Source organism: Bubalus bubalis, chromosome 19 (assembly GCF_019923935.1).
Source record: "Bubalus bubalis isolate 160015118507 breed Murrah chromosome 19, NDDB_SH_1, whole genome shotgun sequence".
Taxonomy (NCBI): Eukaryota; Metazoa; Chordata; class Mammalia; order Artiodactyla; family Bovidae; genus Bubalus; species Bubalus bubalis.
This window is the reverse complement of record NC_059175.1, coordinates 30,972,360-31,000,230: the sequence shown is the minus strand read 5'-3', so window position 1 is coordinate 31,000,230 and position 27,871 is coordinate 30,972,360. Positions and strand designations below refer to the sequence as shown.

The following is a 27,871-nucleotide window of genomic DNA, read 5'->3' as shown; positions in this document are numbered from 1 at the left end:
CAGGCAAGAATACTGGAGTGGGTTACCATTTCCTTCTCCAGGAAGGATATCTTCCCGACTCAGGGATCAAACCCGGGTCTCTGGCACTGGAGGCAGATGCTGTAAACAACAAACATTAGCAGAATTGAAACTTCAGGTGACAGTCTTCTCAAGTGGGGGCAGCACTATTTTTCTCTCAGTATTTGAAACACATGGATTTGGGGATTTGGCTTCTCAAAGATGGAGCTGCTACTGTCAGCTAGCGTGTGTGTGAGCAGGTAAACCAAATATGCTATAAGCCTCGGACCTTCCTGCAGCATGGGTTGTCCCAGCCAGAGTGCATTGGTGTTACCTGTTGAGAAGCACTGTCCTGGGGTGTGAAAGTGGAGAGTAAAGGACATACTGTCTTCCTTTTAGGTATTTTCCATCTAGTGGAGAAGTCAGATCAGTAAATAATGCAAGATGGGTTATGATAAGAGCTGCATTGGACAGTGTAGGCACGTTTCTATCACGGGGAACCTAAGGATTGTTGGGAAGTCAGGATTTGTGTTGGACCCCAGGGGGTGGATGGTATTGGGGTGGGGGAGGTAGGGGGAATACCTTGAGCAGAGATTGGTCTTTGAAAAAAGGAGGGTAGGAAAGTGGGGATAGATATGAGATTCACTGGAAAGGGTGGAGGGACAGAACACAGGGGTTGAAGGAAAAGGGAAATGATTGATGTTTTTGGTCATACTTGAAAGAACATCAGAACTATGGAGCACTTTTTTTTTTTTTTTTGGAAGAGGGGGAAAAATCTTAAGTTCTTATTTGGAAACTTTAAGTTTGCAGTGTAGCTGGGACAGTGGACAGGCTGAACTGGAGCTCAGTGTTGGCTGGAGCGTGGAGGCAGATTGGGAGCTGTCAGGCAGTTGTTCGGGCTTCCCTGGTATCTCAGACAGTAAAGAATCTGCCTGCAATGCAGGAGACCTGGGTTTGATCCCTGGGTCGAGAAGATCCCCTAAAGGGCATGGCTACCTGCTCCAGTATTCTTGGCTGGAGAATTGCATGGTCAGAGGAACCTGGCGGGCTACAGTCCATGGAGTTGCAAACAGTTGGACGTGACTGACTGACTAATACTTTTTAACTTTCAGGAGGTGATTGAAGCTGTGGGATGGGCTGAGGTTTTCCAGGGAGAGAGTGAGGCGCAAAGTTAAAGCCCTGGGGAGACTCAGGATTTAAGAGCAGGAGTACAGAAGGAAAAGATCTGTTCAAGGAAATCGAGGAAGAATAGTGGCAAAGTTAGGAGGGTTACTAAGGGACGGCAGTGATCTCAAGCCCAGTAGGGTGACAGTTTGAAAACATTTATGTGAGAGCGGGCGAGAGCGTATACATAATGCGTGTGTGTGTGATGTGGGAGGGCGTGCCCAGCACTGTTGGACACCGTAGGGGACTGAGGAGGGACCATGAGATTTTGAATTTGAAATTTAGGCCAATATTTTTTAAAGTCCATATTTGTCAGTTTTTTGTTTTCACTTCTAGTCCTGTTAGCTGATTGCTCTTTTTGGCATAAAAATATGTTTCAATCAAGAGAGAAGTTGTAGTTCATACAATTTGAAATAAAACCACATTCTTCTGTATTCTCAATGCTCCTGTAGGCTACGGGCTCTGTGCAGCCAAAGCTCAGTACCCCATTGCTGATTTGGTGAAGATGCTCTCTGAACAAGGCAAAAAAGTCAGGTAAGTGCTTGCCGTGCGTGTGTGAAAGGAAAGGAAGAGCGATGGCTTCTTTTAGGTGCCTGTTTCTTCAAGTGGGGTTTTACCTGTGGTACTAGGTAGAGAAGTTGTAAAAGACCCTGTTCTAGCCTTAGTCTTACTTCCTAGTTTTCACTGTCTCTAATAGCATCCAACTTCAATATAGTCTCGTTTTAGAAAAGGAAATTCTTATGGTACTACATTCCAGGATACTTATCAATAGGGAAAAATGGATCCTGGTTTCTCTGTGGTTTGACTTGGGGAAGGAGGTCATCAAGGCATCTGAGTCCCATAAAGCTGTGTCTTTTGGGTTTCTGTTGTTCACACAGAAGGAGAACATCTCAAACGGGGTCTCCGAAAGGTGTGAGCCCGAGTGGTAAACCCGTGACTGGCTGATGGATTTAGCTCTCACACTCGGGCTAGAAAAGACTGCAGAAAACTTTCTTTTTCTGTGTATAAGATAGATAATAAAGCCATACACTTTTTGGACGGTGAATTAGAACAGCTCCTGTTGCTGCTATGTGCTACTTGGGCCCTGGATTCTGCTCTTGGGTGGATGGTTATTAAGCAGAATGTGAAGTCAAGGACTCTGCATTTCTAGATTATTCCCCCTGACCTTGGATAAAGGGTTTGTGGTATGTGAAAATGGGGTCAGGGTGGTGAGCCCTTGCAGTACTTCATGTCTGTCCTGTGTACCTTTGGGTCGGCCTTCTGGAACTCTGCTGTCTGGAGGCAGCGAAGGGGCCGGCTGGAGTTGTCCATGGGAGCATAGCTGCTGCGTGTTGTGTGGGGAGACTGGTTCACTAGCAGTTTCACTGACATGGAAGTCAGAGCAACAGGATAACTCTATTGTTAAATAAGATTGGTTCATTTACCAAGATGTCATTGCATATTGACAAAATTATTTATGTCTGTTAATAAAATTCCTTTGAGATATCAATCTTACACTTTTGCCTGGAGGAAGATGATAAGAAAATGAGCCAAACAGAGGGCCTAGAATTAATCAGACTATCTGTGCAGACTAGATGCAGAGTCCGACTCTTTAGCTCGAATGTTGCCGCTATGAACAGCAGTAGAACAGTCTTAGGTGATTAAATCAAAGGGTTATCTAAAAAGTTTTAACGTCAGCTGCATTTTCTTTCTTTCTTCCCACCCTTTTTTCCTTCTCTCAATCTTTTCCTCACTCTCCACCTTCCTGGGATCTATAGTGAGCCTGTGCTTTTTGAATACACAGAATTAAAATACTATTTTATGATAGGTCCAGCATTTCTGTCATGTAGATGGCTTCCATGTTTAGTAAAGTCTAAGATGAATTGATAGAAGATGAGAAAAGGCATCGTCTTTGTTTTCTAATTTTCACATGAGAGGTCTCATTTTGGTAGCTTATTCTTCTTTTCATAGAGGGTATTAAATGGGGCTTCCCTTTTAGTAGTCTTTGCCACTTAAAGTGTTTGCAGACCTACAAGTGGAAAGGATGTGTTACAGAATCTTTTATGATTTTCCTAAAAAGAAATTTTTTCTCTTTATTTGATCCACATGTAAAAATGTAAAATGTATTAGCGATGCCTTCTGTCACCACATGTTTAGGAGATGAGTGGCAATCATAATAAAACAGAAAGATGGCTTTAATGTCTTAGTTATTCTTAGGGAAAGGAATGATTAATTCGACATAACCTCTCTTGTTACCCACTGGTCAGCCCAGGTTGTGGATGCAAGGATGGGAAGCTTGACAGAAGGCAGGATGTGAAAGGGAAGGAATTAAGAGAGATGGGAAAAAAAACCAGGGATAAAGAAAAGGGATAAGACAAAGGAAATTTTAGCTTCTGACCTCATTTAAAATTTGAATTTTATCCATGAAGACATAATATAAAGTGCTATTTTAATAGGAGGATTTCTGTCACACTGCATTGAAAAAGTAACTATTTGACTTAAGATTTCTGGCAGGTATTTAATTAAACATGTATGAATAGTTTCTCAGTCATAATTTTTTTTTTAATTGAAATAATTTTGGGACTTGCCTGGCAGTCCAGTGGTTAGGAATCTGCACTTCCACTACAGGGGACCCGAATTTGATCCTTGGTTCGGGAGCTAATCCTGCAAGCCACATGGCACAGCCTCCCATGGCACAGCGCCCCGCAAGAAGAAGTAATTTTGTGACCAGGACATCAGGCTTTTCATGAGCGCTTTTAATCGTTTTGTATAATCATCAATTTTTATAATAATTTGTTAATAGTAAATGCTAATAATTTATTATGTGAATGATATTATTTGTCAGCCTAATTTCTACTTGTGAGTTAGGAAGAGTTCGCCACTTATATTGATTGCTCTGTTTCATATTAAAGATGGGATTATATATTAATATGTTCAAATTTTTTCTTTTTTTACTATAATGAATTTTCAGCATGGGCTTTGTAGTAAGTTATGTAAGTCTCATACTTGTATTAAATGAAAGAGAGCTATTCTTGCTAACATGACAGTAGATTATCATATTTTTCCTTTCTGGCTTCCACGGGAGTTTTTTTTTATTTTTTTTTAATTTTAAAGGGAATCATAGCAACTTTGTTGATTCTGCTTTATGTGCATCATCATCTTTCTGTAGCAGAAATGCAGATTTTCTTTACGAAGTTAGGTGTTGGCTTTTTCTTAAGAGGCACATGTCTGTTTGAACAAGAGATGGCTGCAGCGGTTACCTCGTATTTTAATGAAATAAATCTGTATTTACAGTTGGCGGTAATTTGGTCCTTTCATCACTCTGGAGCTCCCACGGTGTTCATTGAGCACAGCTGCTGGGCCTCTGCTGTTAGTAGATCTTTGTGCCTCAGGACCCCGGCATGCCTCACATCCAGATGTGGGGACATATTCTCACACATTCCCCGTGGAAACGTGCCCGTGTGGACATACGATTGTCATCAATTAGTTATGCCCAAGTGGTGCCAAGAAAAATTGCATCTGTCATACAGTCTGTCTGGCTTCATGGCCCATGATTGATTTAGAGACATTCCTGTTTTCCTTTACTTTGGCCATAGTCATAACATGCTCACAGAGACCTGAGGTTATATAATGAAGCACATGACATTTCATGAAAAGAGCTCATTTCAGAATGTCCTGGAAGTTCACTGACTTAGCCATCTTTACTGGCCAGGATATTGTTGCTTCCTGGACACCCAGAATACCTAACTTATGCTTGATCTCTGAAAGCATTTTATTATAAAAATCTTACGATACAAGAGCACAGACATTTTTTTCTCTTCGTTTTCCAATCTTTGGATCAATACAAGCTTTTCATTATAAAGTTGAGGTAGTGTTTCCAACAAATAATCCTTAGAAAGACATATTTTTTTTTCTTTTTGCAATTAATTAATCACTGCTTGATTTTCTTTGTATAAAGCATTATTGCTTTAAAATTTGTCAACTTTGATTGGCTAACTGATGTTATATATGGCTTTCCTATTAATGTTCAACTCTGTCTTTCTATTAATAATTTGCTGATAGAAATTTATTTCTAGGTGCTGAGAATACAAGAATGCAGAAGCTCATTTCCCACTCTCAAAAGTTTATACATAGAGAACAAATTGATCAACAAATGAACGAGTGAATGAATTCCATTTAATGTACCAATATGCTAAGAAGAGTGGAGTAGGAGGAGGGTAGGAAGGCAAAGGACAAGAGTAGATAGCTGTCAAGGGAATATTTTAAACCTTTTATTCTACTCATAACATGAAACTTTATTGCAGGTTTTAAAAAATAAATATTTAATTATTTTTTTCATCTTCTGTCTAAACATATCTAGCTGCCAATGGTATTTGCAGTTTAACAGTGTTTTACAGTCTTATGTGACATGACTGTAAGTTTAAATGTATGTTATTTTTGCTAGGAAATCTATTCTCTGAAGATACTTGAAGATGAAATATTTTGTTGCTCTAACTGGATTTTCCCGTTTTTCATGGATTAAATGCAGTCTAAATAAACAGAGTTCAGCTATCTTGGATTTGTTATATTTTGGGGTGCAGGAAAATCTAAGACATGCAGATTTGTTAAGTAATAAAGATATGTGCTTCTGAAGAGAACAGAGGTTAGGCCAGATAAAAAGATCCAGTGTAGCAGTTGAGGAAGGAAATAGATATTTTTTATGAGTTTCTTGCCAGCTTTGCATTACTTTCTTATTAGCCGTGACTATTCATGTCAGTGACCATTTCAGTGTGTGAATAATTACACAGTACTTGGTGCCAGGCGCTGTTGTAGGTTCTGAGAATACACCAGCGAATACAAAGATCAAAATTCCTGACCCATGTGGAGTTGACATTTAAGGAGAACTTAGTTAAAAGGTGTTAAGATATTCTGAATTGACACTTACAACCCTATTATGTTTTCAGTTCAGTCACTGGTTGAAATGATGAAGAACAGCAGGAGCGTTGATCATTATTTCAGAGTTTCCACTGGCACTCTTTGGTGATAAATTAGCCAGTGCTTCTGGTGTTCTGAAAGAATATGCTGTGTTTCTGTGCACTGAGCCTGCCTTCTTATAAAACATGGTGACAGGAGGATGGGTGATGGGAATTATTTGTGTAATTAGTCAAATGAGTGAAACTTTTGGTAGAAGAGAGGAAAACCAGTGTGCATTCACTTATATCTCTGGTCAACCTGTTGTATAAAATTTCTAGGAATCTCTCAGATCAAAGGTGTCTGTTGTGCTCCTAGAAAAGGGCCATCATCCTTCCAGACTCTTGACTGTTGATTAGATTGCCTCTGACTGCGTGATGTCCACAGCGTATTGATATAATGGAAAGAACAGAAGACTCTGTTAAAGGCTGTGATTTAGGTGCTTTATAAAGCCTCTCCCAGCCATGCTCTTCTAGGACTCATTCCTTGGAAATGATGATCACAGGCATTCCAGTGGTCAAGGGGAGAAACTCTTGCTATTGATGGAAACCAGTGCCTCTGACCATCAGAGTGATGTTTGGCTTCTAGGTCTACTATTAATTATTATAGAGATTTGAGCTGATTTTTGTCAATGAGGTTCATGTAAACATGGCAGAGGAGAAGTAAATAGAAACCCTCTTGTCATTTCATGTTCAAATTCTTCAGTATCCTTTTAATAATTTCCATTTCATGCTATTTACTAGCCATTATGTTTCAAGAGTCACTCAGCATCATTAAAATTATTCAGTCAGAAATAAGAAATTATGTATAATTTTCACTATTTCACCAATGTGCAAGCATATATATTCTAGAACTTTATCTGCAAATAGAATTTCAGTTTTCCCCCCAATATCATTCTTCATAGTCTTAGTAGTTATTTTGAAATAAAAACCATGTCAGTAGTCATACAGCTGCTGTTCTTGACTGCACTGGAATTGGTTCAGTGAAGGAAAAGGCAGATTTGGGCACAATTTATAATAATCTCATTGGCGTGGAAAAGGAAGTGTTGGGACAGTTTTCTGCACTGACATTTGCACCAGTCATCTGACCTGATCCTGATTAGATGGCTTCTTGTTTTTTTTGGGTGGCCCCAGTGTCATGGGCCACCTAAACACATGGTACATGTGGCCATAGCGTCCTGTCAAACGTTTCTTCACTCATACTCGTGGAACAGGTTCTGTTGTTCTGTAATAGAAAAACTGCCCCTGGGACACTCTTGTAAGCCCTTTAACATTCATTATTTTTTCCTGAAGAAGGGGAGGCCGTGGATGAATACCAGATTCAGATCAGAGTTCAGCCTTTGCTATGCTATGCTAAGTCACTTGAGTCGTGTCCGACTCTGTGTGACCCCATAGACGGCAGCCTACCAGGCTCCCCCATCCCTGGGATTCTCCAGGCAAGAACGCTGGAGTGGGTAGTTCAGCCTTTATTCACCTTCAAAGAAAAGAGAAAAGTACTTAGTGTTCTCCAATTCTGGCAGTTGGAAAGTTCGAGGAAATTAGAATTTTCTTTTTCATTGAGAATTGTGAGTGGGTTTATCTGAACCATTACTTCTGAAAAGGACTCACAGTTTCAAAAAGTTGGGTTTCTATCCTTTTGCCTAAGAAGACTTGCCAAAACATTGACTCCACAGCCCTTCTCATTAATCAGTTTTTGTGGATGACAGCTGCATTGCCGGGCAGATTTGTTTCCACTTTGTTTCCATGCTTCTCTTCTGAGGGAGGTACTAACCCCACACAGCTGGTCCCAGCCTTTTCACCAGGAAGGATACTGTGTGTGACATTTAGTCTGCTTCGTATTTTATAAGATTTTACTTCAAAATGCATTTACTAAAATTATTTCTTTTAAAAAAATAAGTTTTCCTTGTGCTTTTAATAGGTGACCTGTAGCTGTCAATCAGAAGTTCTGGTCAGAATGTGATAAACCAAAGAACCCTGTCTTTCCAGATCCTGTCATATTTTTCAAAGGTTAAAATTAATTAAAATATTTAATTAAAATAAATAAACATTTAATTAAAAATATTGAAAATAATAGCAAATCTTTTTATTACCTCCATGAACCTTCCTCAGAATGGAGCATTGCTACATGCAAACATAAAATACAAAGGTTCTTTGGGCGTACCTCCTGGCAGGGATTCTGTTACATCTGTAGTGGAATTCCCAGTCTGTTTTGTGACAGAACACAGTGTACATGTAATTGTTGTTAGTCTAAATAAAAGCGTCCTGCCTTAGGAAGCATTGTATTAGAGAGACTTTAAAGTCTATTTTAACTCTTAAAGTTTTATTGATTTATAGATATTTATGGTTAAAAACAGGAAGAATAAGTAGGCTTTTTATTTTCCCTTTGTTATATATCTTTTCCTGAGTTAATTTGTCAGCCACCTAGGAGCTGAGAATGATATATTTAGGAAAATTGTGCAATGATGTTATTGGGAAGGCAGAATTTCAAAATGCTATCAGCATACATTGTTCTGTGTAAAGTTCAATTTTAAAATATGAAACAGTAAAAGAAAGGATATTAACCCTTTGAATATCTTGGGTATGAGAATAAATTTTGCATCAGTCAGTTCAGTTCAGTTGCTCAGTCGTGTCTGACTCTTTGCAACCCCGTGATTCGCAGCACGCCAGGCTTCCCTGTCCATCACCAGCTCCAGGAGTTTATGCAAACTCATGTCCATCGAGATGGTGATGCCATCCAGCCATCTCATCCTCTGGCGTCCCCTTCTCCTCCTGCCCCCAATCCCTCCCAGCATCAAGATCTTTTCCAATGAGTCAACTCTTCGCATGAGGTGGCCAAAGTACTGGAGTTTCAGCTTCAGCATCAGTCCTTCCAATGAACACCCAGGACTGATCTCCTTTAGGATGGACTGGTTGGATCTCCTTGCAGTCCAAGGGACTCTCAAGAGTGTTCTCCAGCACCACAGTTCAAAAGCATCAATTCTTCGGTGCTCAGCTTTCTTCACAGTCCAACTCTCACATCCATACATGACCACTGGAAAAACCATAGCCTTCACTAGACAGACCTTTGTTGGCAAGGTAATATCTCTGCTTTTCAATATGCTATCTAGGTTGGACATAACTTTCCTTCCAAGGAGTAAGCGTCTTTTAATTTCATAGTGTCTGACAAAACATATAACCAAATAGTTGAAGGTTGTAAAAAGATTTTTTTAAAATCTGGAGATCCTTTTCAGTATTTGTAATAAGAGGCTGCAAAGTGGAGAAAACACACTAAATACTTCAGAACGGGGCCCAGTTGTCTCTGTAGTTTCTTTGTCTTAGTACTGAGTTGGGATACTTGGCTCTTCATCATGTTTTATTGCTAAACTAAATCTGGATGTTTCCGTAATGCAAGCAGGGAAATGTAGTTTATTTGAATGTTGTGGTAGGATCCATGTAGTAAATGGTTTATACTCTGTAAAAGTCAATAACTGTTGTGATACTCTGTGATCAGGATGTATTGTCCCCATGGCCCTTGATCATGGGAACTCATGTTGTTCCCTTTGGCACATGTGATGTCTGAAATCTAATTTGAAGTTGCAGAAAAACTCTAAGAATGGGACTTATATCATCGTGTGTTACTTTTGCCACCTGATGCAGAGAGCTCACTCTTTGGAAAAGACTCTGATGCTGGGAAAGATTAAAGGTGAAAGGAGAAGGGGCCTGCAAAGGATGAAGTGGTTAGATACCATCACCGACTCAATGGACAAGAATTTGAGCAAACTCTGGGAAATAGTGAAGGACAGGAAAGCCTGATGACTGAACAATAGCAACAATTATAAAAGAGGCTTAAAATTCATAGTTTTTAAAAATTTCTCTTTTACTAAATTTACCCATTTTACATGGAATTTATGAATAGCTTCTATATGCACTTTTATTTGTTTTTATTCTTTCTTGGTTGATTAAAAGGCTCTGAAGTTCAGTTGTTTGATTTGAGTGTATTATTCCACCTTTTTGGAACTGTGCCTGGGTCTGTTTTTAACTGGTGATAGAGGCCTTAGTTTTTATTATATAATGTTACACAAAAGACTTTATTGTTTTTATGCTTGAGAGAGGAAAATAGCAAAAAGTGTTTAACTTTTTCTTAAATTATCTTCAAGATAATTGAGAAGATTACCTTGACTTGTCAATGACATTTGTTGTATCTTTCAGTTAAGGAAACAGTACTTTTTTGCCTTAATAGTATCTATAGAAGAGTTAAATGTGGCCTTTTGAAATTTGACACTATTATAATAATTTGAATATTAGCTAAGACCAAGTGATCAACGAGTTCAGTGGTCACAATTATTGATCTCAGTCTATATTGATTATATAATTTCTCAAGCTTTTGCATGTAATTGCAAGTACAAAGAATTTCTGGCTTTTATTGGACCATATTGATATTTATTGGGATTTCAAGGTAAAAATTAGAAAACCAGTTTAAAAAATGCTGGCAAATCAGCATTTGTTTTAATGTGAAAATATCCCTTTCTTTTTATGTAAATTATCATTAAAAATGTGCATTTATTTGAACAATACAGATGAGTATTTATATCACAAAAATATGTTTCAATGTGGTATTATAATTGCAGGTTACATTCATTAAGGACTTATGTGCGCCAGGCATTGGTCTAAAGTACTTTGTATAAAATGCTCTTTACATGAATTATCTCCCTTAAATGTCACAGTAATCCTCTGAAAAGGCTTTATCTTCACTCCTATAGTACACAGGAGAAAAGGGACGCACACAGAAGTAAATTGTCTGAATGTTTTGAACCCAGGCAGTGGCACCCTAGAGCTCTTAGCTGCTACTCTTTACTACTTCTCTGAAATGTTTTTTTCAAAGGAGATATAGCAAGTTTGCACTTTATTGAATCAGTGCACTTTATTGGGCACGCTATGTTCCTTAAAACCCTTTCCTCCCCTCCCTACATCCCTCCTGTCCTTACTTCCCTCTCTTTATTTGAGTTGCTGTACTAGAGTGCCAGGCACTTTGGGAACTGGTAAATAGGACACAGTCCCTGTTCTCAAGTTGCTGCCAGTGTGGAAAGCACAGTCATCAGCCAGTTCCCATAATACAGTGCTTTGTAAGGAGGAGGAGCGTCAAGAGTGAGTTCTGGGAGCCTGGACGATTTTCCTGTGATCTCATTTTAGTAGTTATTCCTCTTCTGTAAAGTTAGGTTGTGGACAGGGACAACTGATCCTGTTTTGTTAATAAGCAAGTATACAATCAAGATAATTTTTGCGGTTTAAAGGGGAGAACCAAAAGGCTGCTAGGCTTTGCATTTCTGAATTCTGGATATTCTTCATGTGATGATGGAACATTGATGAACTTTAGCCATCAGTTCCTGGAAATTGCTGGTCATGGGCAACCAATGTCTGATATAATTAGCTTTAATCCATACTTTGAAGATTAGCCAGTTGCATAGGCCAGAATTATTATAAATTCACATTGACTCATCAACGTGCTCATATATATTCCTACAAATTTAGTGTGTTCTGTCATTTCTCTCAAAACATTGGCATTCTCTTGTAATAGCCTTCGTGTGTTTCTCTCCAACTTTAGAGTCTTAAAATTTAGTATAATAAATTGTTAGACAAACAGATATAAAGTGAGCTGTCCTTTGGGATATTCAGCATAACATGCTGGTTAGCTATTTACCCCTCACAACTAGCTCAGCAGAAACGTTGTCTTTATGCAGTCTGCAGATAATCAAATAATACAATAATAACAAATACATTTGGAGGTCTTTAACTTCTAATTTGGTCCAAGACACCTCAGTTAAAACATGAAGATGATAGCCAGATGGATTAAAGATAAGCAAAGGCAGTAAAATTTTACAAAATCACTGGAATCAGGGAGGGATGCAGAAGCAAATCACAAAATACAAAAGTAAATCACAAAGTGTATATTGACTTATTCAGCTAAAATGGAATCCCTGGTTCATGGAATTTTAGGACTGGAAAGGGAGTTTGGGTAAGCTGATTAATGACCCCCAAAGAAACCCACCTCTGAATACCCCACACTTGTGAATATATTACCTTATATGGCAAAAGGAGCTTTGTAGATTCAGTGATGATTTTGAGATGGAGAGATGATTCTGAATTATTTGTTTGTGTCCATGTAATCACTAGGGTCCTTATGAAAGAGAGGAAGAGGGTCAGTGTCAGAAGAGGGAATGTGACAGTGGAAGTAGAAGACAGTGATGCAGCCTCAAGCCAGGGAAAGGGGGCAGCCTCCAGAAGCTGGGAAAAAGGCAAGGGATGAGTGAATTTTCTCCTCAAGGTTCTAAGAGATATACAGTCCTGCTGACACCTTGGTTTTAGCACATGGGTGCTGATTTTGGATGTCAGGCCTCTGTAATCGATGCATATTGTTTTAAGCTACTAAATTTGTGGTAATTTGTTATATCACTAATAGGACACTAATACAGACCTTATATGTCCTATAGCACAGTGACTGAGTCTTTCTTGAGCCTTACCTGGGCTTCCCTGCTAGCTCAGCTGGTAAAGAATCTGCCTGCAATGCAGGAGACCTCAGTTTGATTCCTGAGTTGGGAAGTTCCCCTGGAGAAGGAATAGGCTACCCACTCCAGTATTCTTAGGCTTCCCTGGTGGCTCAGATGGTAAAGAATCCACCTGCAATGCAGGAGACCTGAGTTGGGAAGATTCCCTGGAGGAGGGCACAGCTACCCACTCCAGTATTCTTACCTGGAGAATCTCCATGGACAGAGGATCCTGGCGAGCTGCAGTCCATGGGGTCACAAAGAGTTGGACATGACTAAGTACAAGCCTCACCAATCAGATTTTGGGAGAGGAACAGACTGGGGTGCAACAGGAAGCACTTGTTGATGCTCAGAAGGATTGTGAGATTAGGAGAAATTTTTGGTGTCCAAAATTTGCCATGAGGATCTCAAAAGAGCACAAATTCATTACAGTTAGTGGCATAGGACGGAGAAGGCAATGGCACCCCACTCCAGTACTCTTGCCTGGAAAATCCCATGGATGGAGGAGCCTGGAAGGCTGCAGTCCCTGGGGTCGCTGAGGGTCCGACATGACTGAGCAACTTCACTTTCACTTTTCACTTTCATGCATTGGAGAAGGAAATGGCAACCCACTCCAGTGTTCTTGCCTGGAGAATCCCAGGAACGGGGGAGCCTTGTGGGCTGCCGTCTATGGGGTCGCACAGAGTTGGACACGACTGAAGTGACTTAGCAGTGGCATAGGATGTAGGTAGAGCAGTGTCTTGCAGTTGTTCTGGGAATCCTAAGTTTTACCAAAGCTGCTGTTCTCTCTTCCTAGTGGTTTTGACACCGCCCCCCGCCTCCCCCACCAAACACCCGCCATTAAATAAAGAGCTGTCTCAGCTGCCATAACTGCCTTGACTGTGTCCACTGCGGGCCAACCATCCTTAGCATTTATTTGTGAAATCCTTTTGAATCAATTTTGTACTAAATTGGTGGTTTGAACATCAGCTCAGATGAATGAAACCGTCTCTTCCTGATCCACAGAAAAGAGGCCTGAAACTTCTCCTAACTAGGGAGTTTGTTCTCTTGTGGCTTAGCTGGTAAACAATCCACCTGCAATGCAGGAGACCTGGGTTTGATCCCTGGGTTGGGAAGATCCTCTGGAGAAGGGAAAGGCTACCCACTCCAGTATTCTGGCCTAGAGAATTCCATGGACAGTCCATGGAGTCACAAAGCGTCAGATACTACTGAGCGACTTTCACATCCTAAGTTTTTGACAGAAAGTATTTTTTTAAAAATTTAATTCCAGTTCTTTCTTTTGCATTTGAAGACCACTTTCTTTCTTTCTGTTAAATGAAAATGGGGAATATTTGGTCAACTTCTGTTTTATTTGGTCTGTTTGAAAATCAGTTTTGCTTTTCTTTCTAGCCAGTTGATCTTTTTCACTTAGTGTGGGTTATTTTCTAAGTTGTTAGGTATTTTATGTTTCTCTTGAACCTTATCCAAGTGCCCTGTGATCCTTTTAAGCTGCAACTCCCTAACTAAATCTAGTTATTTAGTTATATTATGGGATCTAGTCAGTGGTGGAAGATAGAGTACCTTTTACTGATATTTGAAAACAATCCTGCATTAATTTTGAATGTTGACTTGAAATCACCACAGTTGAAATACAAATTGGCATTGCCTTTGAATAAAAGTCAGCTGATTAACAATATAATTTGATATATCAGCTGTATTACTAAGGAACTCTGTGAAGTGAAATGACCTTTCCAAACTAAAATTTTTGAGTTTAGGATGTGTTCTTTTGGAAATTATTTTGTTCTATCATTATTCAAAAATAATGACGTTAGGGTCCCCAAATTTAATTACAGAATATCTGCCTTGGTGGGCACATTCTTTGTGCTTTTAGTTCTTCCACATGCTGTTTGGGCTTCCCTGGTAGCTCAGCTGGTAAAGAATCCGCCTGCAATGCAGGAGACCCCTGTTTGACTCCTGGGTCAGGAAGATCCCCTAGGGAAGGGATAGGCTACCCACTCCAGTATTCTTGGGCTTCCCTGGTGGCTCTTGGTAAAGAATCCATCTGCTATGCAGGAGACCTGGGTTCGATCCCTGGGTTGGGAAGATTTCCTGGAGATGGAAATGGCTACCCACTCCAGTATTCCAGCCTGGAGAATTCCATGGATTATATATAGTCCGTGGGGTCATAAAGAGTCGGACACGACTGAGCGACTTTCACTTTTATATGATATTTAGAAGAACATCAAGTTACAATATTCTGTCAGTATCTGTGCATATCAAACTGCATTAAAATCATAGTAAGCTATAATTTCAATTTAAGTTCTTCTTGGCTGAGATTTGGTTTTATAATCTTGGTAATATATATATTTTTTAGCTATTATAAGGAACTGTTAGCTGGGGAGAAAGAGAAATATGGACTGTGCACACTTAACCACATGCCCATTCAGCAGAGTATCCAGGTGTTCTGTGTCTAAGAACTAGTTATTACTGATCAATTTCAATGAAGTAGCTCTCAGAGAACATGCTGAAAGTCTTTATTGATTTTTTTTTCTGTTGAGCTCTCTTTAAGACCTAGCAAAATCCTGTTTCTCATTCAAGCTTTACTCCTTAGATTGAGTGTGTGCTGATGATTTTTTATCTGAACCAGTCTTGATGCAAAATGCTGGTTTTATAACTCACTATATTTATCAGTTGGTATTCTACCATTATCAGTTCAGTTCAGTCGCTCAGTCATGTCCAACTCTTTGCGTCTCCATGAATCACAGCACACCAGGCCTCCCTGTCCATCACCAACTCCCGGAGTTCACTCAAACTCATGTCCATCGAGTCAGTGATGCCATCAAGCCATCTCATCCTCTGTCGTCCCCTTCTCCTTCTGCCCCCAATCTCTCCCAGCATCAGGGTCTTTTCCAATGAGTCAGCTCTTCGCAGGAGGTGGCCAAAGTATTGGCGTTTCAGCTTCAACATCAGTCCTTCTAATGAACACCCAGGACTGATCTCCTTTAGGATGGACTGGTTGGATCTCCTTGCAGTCCAAGGGACTTGCAAGAGTCTTCTCTACCACTACAGTTCAAAAGCATCAATTCTTCGGTGCTCAGCTTTCTTCACAGTCCAACTCTCATATCCATACATGACCACTGGAAAAACCATAGCCTGGACTAGACGGACCTTTGTTGGCAAAGTAATGTCTCTGCTTTTGAATATGCTATCTAGGTTGGTCATAACTTTCCTTCCAAGGAGTAGGTGTCTTTTAATTTCATGGCTGCAGTCACCATCTGCAGTGATTTTGGAGCCCCCAAAAATAAAGTCTGCCACTGTTTCCACTGTTTCCCCATCTATTTGCCATGAAGTAATGGGACCAGATGCCATGATCTTAGTTTTCTGAATGTTGAGCTTTAAGCCATTATAGGGGAGAGTATTCCCTCCTTCCGTTTCTTTCTTTCATTATTGACCTAATCTGTTATCAGTCTTTTTTAAAAAATAAGTTTCTAATAGCTTTATTTTATGATTTTTTTAGCCATGCCGAGAGGCATGTGGGATCTTGGTTCCCAACCAGCGATTGACCCCGTGCCCTCTGCAGTGGAAGTGCAGAGTCTTGACCACTGGACCACCAGGGAGATCCCTGTTATCAGTCTTGACTCCTAAATTGCCTTTTCCCCCAGAGGGTTATAGTCCATTACTAACCTTATTTATTTTGGTGTTCAAATTACTTCTTATTTTTATGCACCTTAATGTCATGCATGACACATCCGTGTCCCTCTCGTATGTGTGTTTATTTTGCTTTGTGTTCTGCCTTCTTTCTCAGTTTCTGTGAGAATTAAACAAATTGAATCTTTCCTCTTTTATGAAATTTAAATTCTTTATTCCATATAAGTGAGCTTTACCTTTTCTGAGTCTGTTATTATCTTTTTTTCTTTCTGCTTCTGTTATTACTTGTGAACCTAAGGGATTATGCATCCCTTCCCATCATTGAAGAAAGGTTTAGAAGTCCTGAATTGAAGACTGTGATGCTTGTTTACAAAATCAGTCACCTCTGAAACTTCATTCATATGTCTTTGCTTTTCCTACATTCATGTAATCAGAAGGCTTAGGAGTATATTTTGGTTATTTCAATATACTACATTTTCTCCCATTTTTTATATTAATGCTTAGAATATTATTGTTAGAGTAAAGTGACATTTATCTTCAGATTTGAGGGTTTGTAATATAACTCCCATTTAATGAACATATACTATGGTGCCTGGAGAAATTCTTTTCAAATGTCTTGTCCTACTGCCGTTGTGAAAACATTAAAATTTTAGAGTAGACATCTCAATCCCAGAGTCTGTGTGATATTTTGGAAGTGCCGAATATAATTTGTATTACTACATGAAAAATGTGAACATGAACTGTCAGTATTTTGCCTCATTTCTTTTGTTTTCGGGGTGATTAAAAACTCTCATTTGAAACAGACAGTGATACTAGGATAGCAGTGTCTAGCCAAAAAAAAAAAAGAAGAAGAACAGTCTTAACAATCTTGTTTTTAAGAGAACATTTAAAAATTTTACTCAAGTATTAAACATTTACATTTCCAAAAATGATAGAATTTGTGGTTAAAGAATTTAAGCTTTATGAGATGGTGAGGTTGGGTGACCACAGTCTGGAGTAGACTGACTGCCTTCATTTTATTCTCACTAAAATAAAAGTAAACAACTCACTGAGGAAAGAGATGATAAATGCCTTTTAACAGAGTCTTCAATATGTACACTACTGTATAGAAAATATTATCATATAAAATAGATAACTAATAAGGGCTTACTTTATACTATAGGGAATTCTACTGAATACTCTGTGATGGTCAATATGGGAAAAGAATCTGAAAAAGATGAATATATGTATAACTGATTCACTTTGCTAACACAGATTGTAAATCAACTATACTCCAGTAAACATTAAAAAAAACACAAGTCTTGGATTATTTTTTCTATATATTTAGATTTAATTTATAAGCACTTATCTTTAAGTCAATTTAATATAGTTCAGCCAGTCAAAGTAAGTACCATCACACATACATACAAATAATAAAACATTGTCCCACAAACAGAAGGTCAAAGTATAGCTCGAAGATTGCACTTCTACTCCCAGAGAGAGGCTTCCATGTAGATTGAGAGCAGATGCAGAGCTGGCACTCAGGGAACCCAGAGTGGCTCATTTCCCCCAAGGGAGTAAGCCCGGAGTGGAGTGGAGAGAATTTCCAATCTGTTCATTCCTGTGACAGAAACAATTACAGCTGAAGAGTTGTGCATGCCACCATACAAAGTTCCAAAGTCCCAAAGCGGCATCAACACAGTTTGGTTGTTCCCAAAGTTACCGGCTGCTGACCTTTTTTCTCGAGTCTTAGACTATTAATAGTCCATTCTACACAGTTCATTCTACCTCCCACCCCTAGTAGGTTTTCAGGACCTACTTCCCAGCATGTGGAGGTGCTGGTAAATGTTTTGCACTATTGTAGGTACTTTCTGTACGGAAACATTTTTTTTGCCTCCTATGTCCATGCAAACATTTAAAAAATTAAAAAAATATTATTATTTGAAACTTCCTGTGTTCTCAGTTTTTCTCAGAGAATACTGTAATTTGGATTCTTAGAATTCCTTATTTCACCCATTTAAGCAGAGATAAATAGGTATTTCTCAAACCTTTTCTGCAGGGTTTTATATAACCCTTGGCATGAGGTGGGCTTATAATAACAGCTGGTTAGTGCTCTATGGGAACATTGAGAGAGCTGATTAGTAACTTACCAAACATCATATAGCTGGTTATCTTGAGCTGATAACAAAAATACCTCTTAAATTGCCTGACCATACTGACTGTTGTATAGTAGTGAAAAGTACAGACTTTTGAAGGAGACCTGAATTTGAATCTCCAGTTACCCGTTTACTAAAAAAGTTGTCAGGTTGCATGGCACATCTTGAAGAGTCGGCATTAGCCATTATGCCAAAATATATGCAAGCAACCCTTGTTATTTGCATTCTTGCTCTTTCGCTCTTTTTTAGATATAGGAATGTAGCTCTATAGCTCAGTTTATTTAAGTTCTAAATTTGAATCAGGTGCTCTGAATTCTAATTTTTGATGGAGATTATTAAAGATGATTTAGGGATAGAATGAAATAATGTATAAGAAATTTATAAATTGTATCACAATATAAAAACATGAATGTTAATTTCTCTTAAATGAAGTTAATTTTTTTCCACTGTAAAGCTGTTCATTCTCATAGAAAATTTGGATAACATAGTTGGATAACTTTCTCTGTGAAAGTAGGCCTTTAACTTATGTGCATGACAGTGTTTTTCATGGCAAATGTTTAATTCCAGGCTGACTTCAGAAAGATTAAAAAAATATCAGAAAGTATCATGAGAGAACATAATACTTATTAAATGTAAGGTGGTATTATTTATTAATGTTGTTGGGAGTTCATTGGACTTAAAACATATATGGAAGAGTCAGGTTCTAAAGCCACACTTGTTTTCTTGAGAGCAGTTATAGTTTGTATATACTGAGATCTTGAATCTCCAACCTTACTATTTGTAGATTAATGGTATATCTGGACTGATTCTATTCCTTCTTGCAGAGATCAGATAGTACCAGGAGAAGCAGAGGTGCCAAGAACAGAGTGTGCAGGTCTGGAGGTGATCCTGGGGTCCCGGTACATTTTGGCCCATTAAGTAAGGCCAGCTGTTCATTTGTTTCCTGTCTAGGTTTGGAATTCACCCAGTTGCAGGCCGAATGCCTGGTCAGCTTAATGTGCTGCTGGCTGAGGCTGGGGTGCCATATGATATTGTGTTGGAAATGGACGAGATCAATCATGATTTCCCAGGTAAGTGATGGGGTACTGGTGAAATTCAAGTGTTCTTAATATGAATAGAGCAATGCCAGTCTGAGGACATAAATTGTGGGATTACTGCAGACCTGCTCCCAGAGGAAGAGTAACCTGCTCCTATTAAGTAAGCAGTTGAAATTAAGTCAACGAAAGATGATACTGAAAAATAGTGAGACAGGATCTGGGAGCACCATGAGTAGTCATCTCATTGCAAGGAGATCTGAAGGAGGGTGGAAGTCTTGGGGGACAGTGCGGTGGAGTGGAGTGCCTTGCAGAGGCTTTAGGAACAGAGCTGGTTTTGGAATCCAGGTCCTGACTCTGGTTTACTCGTGCCCTTGAAGTTGGTGCTCAACTTCAGGCTTCTCATTTATAAAATCATTTCCATCGATGACTTAGTATCTGATTCTTGCCAGTGTCTTGAGATTTTAGTGGTTTCAGGTGCACCAATTCATGGTCAGTCAGTACTTTCCTGTTTTCTTTGAAGTACTGGGACTTCACAAATAAGGGGCTGGACTTGGTGGCTTTCACTGGCTAGATGTTGAATGCTAATGACATTTGACCCAAAATCATGTTTGTTAAAATTAAACCAGTTCCCTCTGGCAAGTATCCACTGTAAACCTAAAAAAATACTGTTTATTAGAGAAAAATAATGAAATTGTGTGTATGTCTAGATTCACATGGCATTTTTGGCAAAGTTCTAAGGTAATTTAAATTGCGGTCCTTAAAGAGGGAATTTAGGCCATTTTAATTTTATGTCCCCGTTTTAGATTTCACTGTTGGTAAATTATGTGTGAAACTTGGCAGTTCCAGGAGTTATGGACACAGCTTTAATATAGTACAGACTCTCAGACCATGTTCTTTTAGATGTCAGATTGCATATTAAGTGGTCATTTTGAAAGTTGAAAATGGAATGCATATCTTTAATGTTACTGGCAAGATCATTTTGAGATAATAGCTGTAAAGTCAGATTGGGCTTTCCTGGTGGCTCAGTGGTAAAGAGTCCAACTGCAATGCAGGAGATGCAGGTTCGATTCCCGTGTTAGGAAGATGCCCTGGAGAAGGACGTGGCATCTCGCTCCAGTATTCTTGCCTGGAAAACCCATGGACAGAGGAGCCTGGCTGGCTACAGTCTGTGGGGTCGCAGAGTCAGGCACAACTTAGCAACTGAACAAAAGCAACAGCAAAAGTCAGATTGGGTAGATGCATGGAGGGGAGGGAAAGCATAATAATACAAGCTGCAGTCAGGGTGCTCAGGTTCAGATTCAGGACCTATTGCTTTTAAGCTGTGTGATGCTGGCTAAGTTACTGAACCTCTCTGATAAAGCTCTTTGTACAGTGCCTGGCACAAGTGTTCGTCCTATAACTATTAGCTTATTATAACAACTATTATATTGTTTTTAAAAAGTAAGATCACCATCATTTGCCTCACGTGACCAATGTGATATTTTTATTTTCTTTTGTAGACACTGATTTGGTTCTTGTAATTGGAGCTAATGACACTGTTAATTCAGCGGCTCAAGAAGACCCCAACTCCATCATTGCAGGCATGCCAGTCCTTGAAGTCTGGAAATCAAAGCAGGTAAAGTTTCAGACTTGCATTTCATTCTAAGAATTAAAGGTCTCTTAAGATATGTACACAGAACTTTTCGTTGGTTATTTGATGAGAAATGATGATGCCTTTTAGGAGGCTCAGGAGTTAAGAGGAGATTTAGGGTCCAACTCTCTAGATACAGCTTCTGTCTGTTCTGTGGTCACCAGAGAAACTGAGTGAATGCCCTGAAGGCATCCTCAATTAGAACTGCTGCTGCTGCTGCTGCTGCTAAGTCACTTCAGTCATATCCAACTCTGTGCGACCCCAACCCACTGAAGTGGGTTGCCATTTCCTTCTCCAATGCATGAAAGCAAAAAGTAAAAGTGAAGTCGCTCAGTTGTGTCCGACTCTGTGCGACCCCATAGATGGCAGCCCACCAGGCTCCTCCATCCATGGGATTTTCCAGGCAAGAGTACTGGAGTGGGGTACCATTGCCTTCTCCGCAATTAGAACTAGAGGAGATTATCTGGGTGGATTAATGCAATCTGTAACCACAACTGAAAAAGGACCTGTGAGCTTTGGGGATGAGGCTGGCTGAATTCCAGGCCGAGTCCAGTGAAGCAGATGGCTTCCCTCTGGGACAGTGAGTTAATATCATCACCTTCACATATGAAGATGAGCACATTTTTTCATTTAATTTTTTTGAAAGTGTTGGGCTTCCCTTGTCAGTTAGCTGGTAAAGAATCTGCCTGTAATGTGAGAGACCTGGGTTTGATCCCTGGGTTGGGAATATCCCCAGGAGAAGGGAAAGGCTACCCACTCCAGAATTCTGGCCTGGAGAATTCCATGGGCTGTATAGTCCATGGGGTTACAAAGAGTCGGACACGACTGAGTGACTTTCACTTCACTTGTACATTATGGAGTGTCCAGAAGAAAGGTGATTTAGAAATCCAGACAGTAACATGGCATACGGAAGCAAGCCCTGCTCATAGCACATTACTTCTGAAAAGGCTAACTGCTAGATTGTAGGGAAATCTAGCCCTTATGATTTTGCTCTGTCCCAACTGTGGGCAACTCTTTTCACCACTCTCAACTCATATCTGGATTTTAAGAATCATTATAACATATATATTTCCCTTTAATTTGTCTCTCTTTATTGTAAAAATGTGATTTTTAAACATAGTGTCTGTGGTGGGTGAGTACATGGGACATGCACTTGTTCATATGTATTTAAACAATTACTGCATCAATCATCAGTATTTGAGAGTTTGCACAGTACCTTACTGTATTAATGGTATAGGGGACATGAATACATTTGCTCTGCTTCCATTTTTGAATAGACTCTGTGTCCTAGAAGAACGTAGAAAGGCTTTTTGAAGAATTAACTTGATATTCAACAGGATAGCAACATCTACAATCTGTGTAATTGTAAATGTCTAGAACACATCAGTGTTAGAGAAAGACTTACCTCTTCATTTTTCTTTGTGGAAGCATTCTATTAGTCATTAGCTCTGTTCTGGGGCACACTGGATTACTCTTTGGGCTCTTGTCTTACATCTTTCTTGTCCAGTATTCTTTATTTTAAATCAATGGGCTAAGAATCATACCATTTTCCCACTCAACTACTTTTATCTTAGGATTGGTAGTAGAAATTTATGCACTAAATTTGTTGTCTTTAGCCCATTCAGAGAAAGATGGTTATTATTATTATTATTATTTTTCTTGGAAAATGTTATACATTGTCTTTATAGACAAAAACACTGGGGGGAAAAATCACTTATCACTCAAGAGATACACTGTTTTTAACAGGACCTTTTCTCTAGTGGAAGTAAGAGTATGGGCATATTTGAAGAATTCAAGTTAATACAAAGTAAAAATGCATTTAAAAATACTCCTTGTGTATTTTAAAAGTCTTTGTAGTAAAGAATCAGTAGTGGTACATGCTTTGTTCAAAGTTAGGGCAGGACAAAGTTTGTGTCTGACATGTCCTGGCCAGGTCTGTTAAATGTACTCTCTCACCTAATCTTTGGTTCTTAGGTCATTGTTATGAAGAGGTCCCTAGGTGTTGGCTATGCTGCAGTGGACAATCCAATCTTCTACAAACCTAACACAGCCATGCTTCTAGGCGATGCCAAGAAGACGTGTGATGCTCTGCAGGCGAAAGTTAGAGAATCCTACCAGAAGTAAAATATAAAGATCAAACCACCTCTTCACTTGCGGGAACAGGCAAATAAATTATTAACGTATACAGCTGATATACATCTGTAGCAAAACTCTTGGAAGAAAAGGAAGACTCTGAAGAAACAAAGCCAATAAAGGGAAAATTTTCAAGAGCTGCGATCCATCGATTTTAAAAAAGGATTGATAATTCTAAATGTCTTTCTGTGCATATTTTTTTGTTATGAATTCTATAAGTATTTTACAAAAGGAGAAAAAACAGTCTCATTTTAGGTATAATCCATTTGGATTTTCCTCAATAGTCAGCAATGTTTTAAGAAATTAAGTCTATGATTTTTGGGACTTACATTATACATGGATTTGAAAAAATCTGACACAGTGTAAACATTACAGCCACCTGAATTTATGTTTTTTTCACCAAATGTGACTAATTTGAAACTTTTATCAACTCTTGAGCTGTCGTCTTAACCATTTAACCATAATCTGAATTAAGCGTATCAAATTGGTTTCAGTTTTTCAAACTGTACTTTAAAGTCTGTATTTCAAGGGTATATTTTCTCACTTCTATTTTAATACATTAAAGGACTAGATAATCTTTCAGAGATGCTGGAAGCAAATCATTTGCTTTGTATGTTTCATTAGAACACCAATGAAACATGTAACTTGAAATCAGTATTAGCTGTATTTTTTAAACCCCATTTCCAATTGGAGATCTCTTTTAATTTCAGTTTATATGTGTAGTACTGTATTAAGTGCACTTGAATGAAATTCTACTATTTGCCTAATAAAATGAGTTCATCATGTTTGCATAGTAATGTAGCAGTTGTCTCTGGTGACAAAAGGCTAAAATCAAATCTGCCTGTTGTTAACAGCTGAGGAAGGAATTGCTATCATGAAATAGATGAGATTAAATTGTCTTACCTGTTTGGAAGAATGACTTTTTTCCTAAATCATTGTGTATTTTAAGGTGTTATGTAAATGATAACGTTTGAGAGAAATGGTGGCATTTTTCTACCTACCTCTTTGTTTAAGCAGCAGAACAGATTCTGCCTTTTTAGCACCAGTAAAGATTGTCCTTTTGCAGTAAAAGTGTAATTTTCTTTGTGTCTTTGCTAGTGTGCCAAAAGTTCTCTATAGGTTGAGTGTGTGGTGAATATTCGGAATGCCTATTTCTCTATATAGTTAATTTGGCATTGAGTTTCTTTCTTTTCACTTGTTTTTGGCTGTGCTGGGTCTTCGTTGCGGCATGGGCTCTCCTCTCGTTGTGGAGAGTGGTGGCTGCTGTCTAGTCGCCGTGTGCGGCCTTCCCACTGTGGTGGCTTCTCTTGCTGCGTTGACCATGGGCTCTAGGACACCCAGGTTTCAGCAGGCTTCTATGTCGTGTGGGCTCGGTAGTTGCGGCTCCTGGGCTCTAGAGCACAGGCTCAACAGTTGTACCACACGGGCTTCGTTACTCCACAGCATGTGGGATCTTCCTGAACCAGGGGTCAAACCCATGTCTTCTGCATTTTTACCACTGAGCCACTAGGGAAGTCCCAGCATTGTTTCTTGAGACAGTTATTAACATGTAAACACTATCTGTAAATCATAAAAAGAAATAACTGGTGTGAAATTTTTTACTATAATGCTCATGTTTATTGAATTTATAACTCAGTATTGGTTTGATCATCAGTTTCTATTTTGCTGTGCCTGAGATTAAGATCTGCATGTGTGTGCATGTGTTTAAATCAGGAAAGACTTCTTTTTAATTTTTAAGTGGTAAATGCAATTTGTTAATGGATCTCAGATCATTTGTAACTTCATGAGTGATTTATACAAAGAAAGTTCTATTTGAAGAAAGTAAACAGTATCTTGATTCATTCCCTTTCCTTTTCTCAAAGTAGTTGTAGGTATATCTGTGTTTTTTTGAGGGGGGGAGATAATTCCTTCATTCTATTTAAACTAAAATAATTATACTTGGATTTATTATTTCCATCATTTATAGCAAATATTTTTCTATATTTTTAAGATTTAGGATGATCTCATTTCTTTGATACTTACTAATCATTCAATTGTGTTAATTGAAAATTCATATTCTGGTTGATTTTATTTTACTTTATTGTTTAAGGGATTTTTGAATATATATATATATATATATATATATGTATAATTCCTTAAAGTCATACTCTAAAAGATTATTGATCTTGGATCATTATTACAGTGAGGTCTAAGATCAACAAAATAATTTTCATTCCTCTTATTTTACTATTCCTCCCTTTCTGATAAGTCATACAACTGGTAAATAGGACTTATTTTTTTCTGTATTGATCTATTGTTCAGTATGTCTTTTTGATATTCAACTAGAAATAATTTTTAAAAATCCATTATATCCTACAATCTGTTACCAAAAAAAAAAGAAGCAGTGAAGTGGCAATGTTGACTTGTGTTTTTAGTCTTATTAACCATCCTTTAATTTTCTTACATTTGTCTCAATTTGGGAGTTTGTGTTTAAGTTACTAATCTAGCTAAAACATATTATATAAGTAAATGTATACATTTTTATATATTCTATCTGTATATCTATTTTTCTAACTTTGAACAGTTTTCTAGTACATAAATCTTTTTATGATTTTATATACTCTTCTTTCTATGGTTGGAATAGAGAGATTAAGAGAGGGGACTGATCTCTTCGGTAGACTTTCAGTTTTTCTGAGCCAGTGGATATCAGTTAAGTATTTGGTAATGGATCTGGAAGGTGGGCCTTGGTCTTTCTGAGTCCATTTAAGTCATGACCCTGATTTTTAGATTTTACTCTTTTCTTATCCAACACAAATATGGGATATATTATGTTATTATGTATCAGTCAGCTTTAGGGTTTAGTTCAATTTATCTGGTCCCAAAGCCTTACTTTGTATAATAACTTATAACCCATATGTTTATATGACTTAGAGGCAAATTTTCTAGTCCCCAAAGGCATAAGTCTTGTGAATTAAAGCATTTTAGCACTGGAAAGTTGGACAGCTCTTTTGTGTAGATAGGGGAGAATAGTTCAGATAGCTAATTTATAGCTCTTGCCAGTTTTTGAAAGTCTTTGCCAACAAATTGTACTGGGGCAGAATAGTTAAAAAGAAAAAAACCCAAACTCCAAACTTCACTCCAGTGGCGGTAACTTGCATAACCCGGTTGCTCTTTAGCTTCTCAAGGGAAAGAAGAATTAGGTTAATTAACAAAGAGAAAAAAAGAAAAAAAAACTTTTCTAAGTGAAACTTTTAAAGTGTTGATTTACTAAGGCAGCAGAAATAGTAACATTTGAATTTCAAAACAGTCAAGATTGCTGTTCTTAAACTCTTATCTCTTATACGTTTTATGTAGTGGGCTGAGGAATTGAACTATTTTCTTACTATAATACTTAAGTAATTACAGATATTTAACATGGTATATACTGTAATTGTGGATGGAAATCTTTTGGATGCTGGTAAAATAGTGATATAGATGATACAGTAATTAGAATGACCAATATTTCAAGCTGTTACATATAATGATTAAGACAGTGGTGGAAAAAAACAGTTAGATTATAGTAGATAATTCATTTGGGGAAAAAGTGGAAAACCATATTGGATAGATAGAGAAAGGTCAGTTTATGGAGAACTTTAAAAGTGAGGTGTATTACATCTCAGTCATGTTGATGGTCAAAGCATAAGACTGCCTTATTCAGTATGAATTATTTGTACTTCATATTTTTGCCAAAGATTATAACCTTGAACTCTGCTTTTCAGTTCTTTCCAAAAGCCTATTTGTGAAAATTAATACCAATAGGAAGATTGCTTAAAGGATATGGAGTCCAGTTTGCCCCTTGATATTTCAAATTTCAAAGACCAAACCAGATCTTCTGAGAACTGGGTGCTTGGGCTGCATTGTCTGGGTTATTGTGAGAAACAAAATCAGGAAGATGCTGGAATGGAGAGGGTGCCCGTAAGATGGGGTGATGTGTGTGGGAGAGTCCATGTGGCAGCAATGGAATAGCAGGGACTAGAAGTGGTTGTCATGGATTTTGAGAAGGATTGAGAAGGGGATGTGCATTTGGGGTATGCAGGTAACACCTGGAGTGATGGTGAATAGTTCCTTCCCACCACAATGGAGAGAAGGGAAAAGGGAAGTGAGAACTCAGCCAAAGGATCAAGTTCAGTTCAGTTCAGTTGCTCAGTCATGTCCGACTCTTTGCGACCCCATGGACTGCAGCACGCCAGGCCTCCCTGTCCATCACCAACTCCTCAAGTTTACTCAAACTCATATCTATCGAGTTGGTGATGCCATCCAGCCATCTCATCCTCTGTCATCCCCTTCTCCTCCTGCTGTCAATCTTTCCCAGCACCAGGGTCTTCTCAGATGAGTCAATTCTTTGCATCAGGTGGCCAAGGTATTAGAGTTTCAGCTTCAACATCAGTCCTTCCAATGAATATTCAGGACTGACCTCCTTTAGGATGGACTGGTTGGATCTCCTTGCAGTCCAAGGGACTCTCAAGAGTCTTCTCCAACACCACAGTTCAAAAGCATCAATTCTTCGGTGCTCAGCTTTCTTTATAGTCCCAACTCCCACATGCATACATGACTATTTGAAAAACCATAGCCTTGACTAGACGGACCTTTGTTGGCAAAGTAATGTCTCTGCTTTTTAATATGCTGTCTAGTTTGGTCATAACTTTCCTTCCAAGGAGTAAGAGTCTTTTAATTTCATGGC

General features: G+C 38.6%; 1 protein-coding gene across 5 annotated transcripts in view; it reads left to right on the top strand.

The window, feature by feature from the left end:
* Positions 1–24,243, top strand: part of NNT (nicotinamide nucleotide transhydrogenase) — a 93,397-nt gene extending 69,154 nt beyond the window's left edge. For all 5 annotated transcript variants that reach the window (XM_006056202.4, XM_006056201.4, XM_025270541.3 and 2 more), the window contains 4 exons: positions 1,614–1,695; positions 19,324–19,442; positions 20,909–21,024; positions 23,014–24,243. In XM_006056202.4, the coding sequence (XP_006056264.1) occupies positions 1,614–1,695; positions 19,324–19,442; positions 20,909–21,024; positions 23,014–23,163 (467 nt within the window). In that variant the 3' untranslated portion in view covers positions 23,164–24,243. The remainder of the gene's footprint in view (positions 1–1,613; positions 1,696–19,323; positions 19,443–20,908; positions 21,025–23,013) is intronic.
* The last annotated feature ends 3,628 nt before the right edge of the window (positions 24,244–27,871 follow it).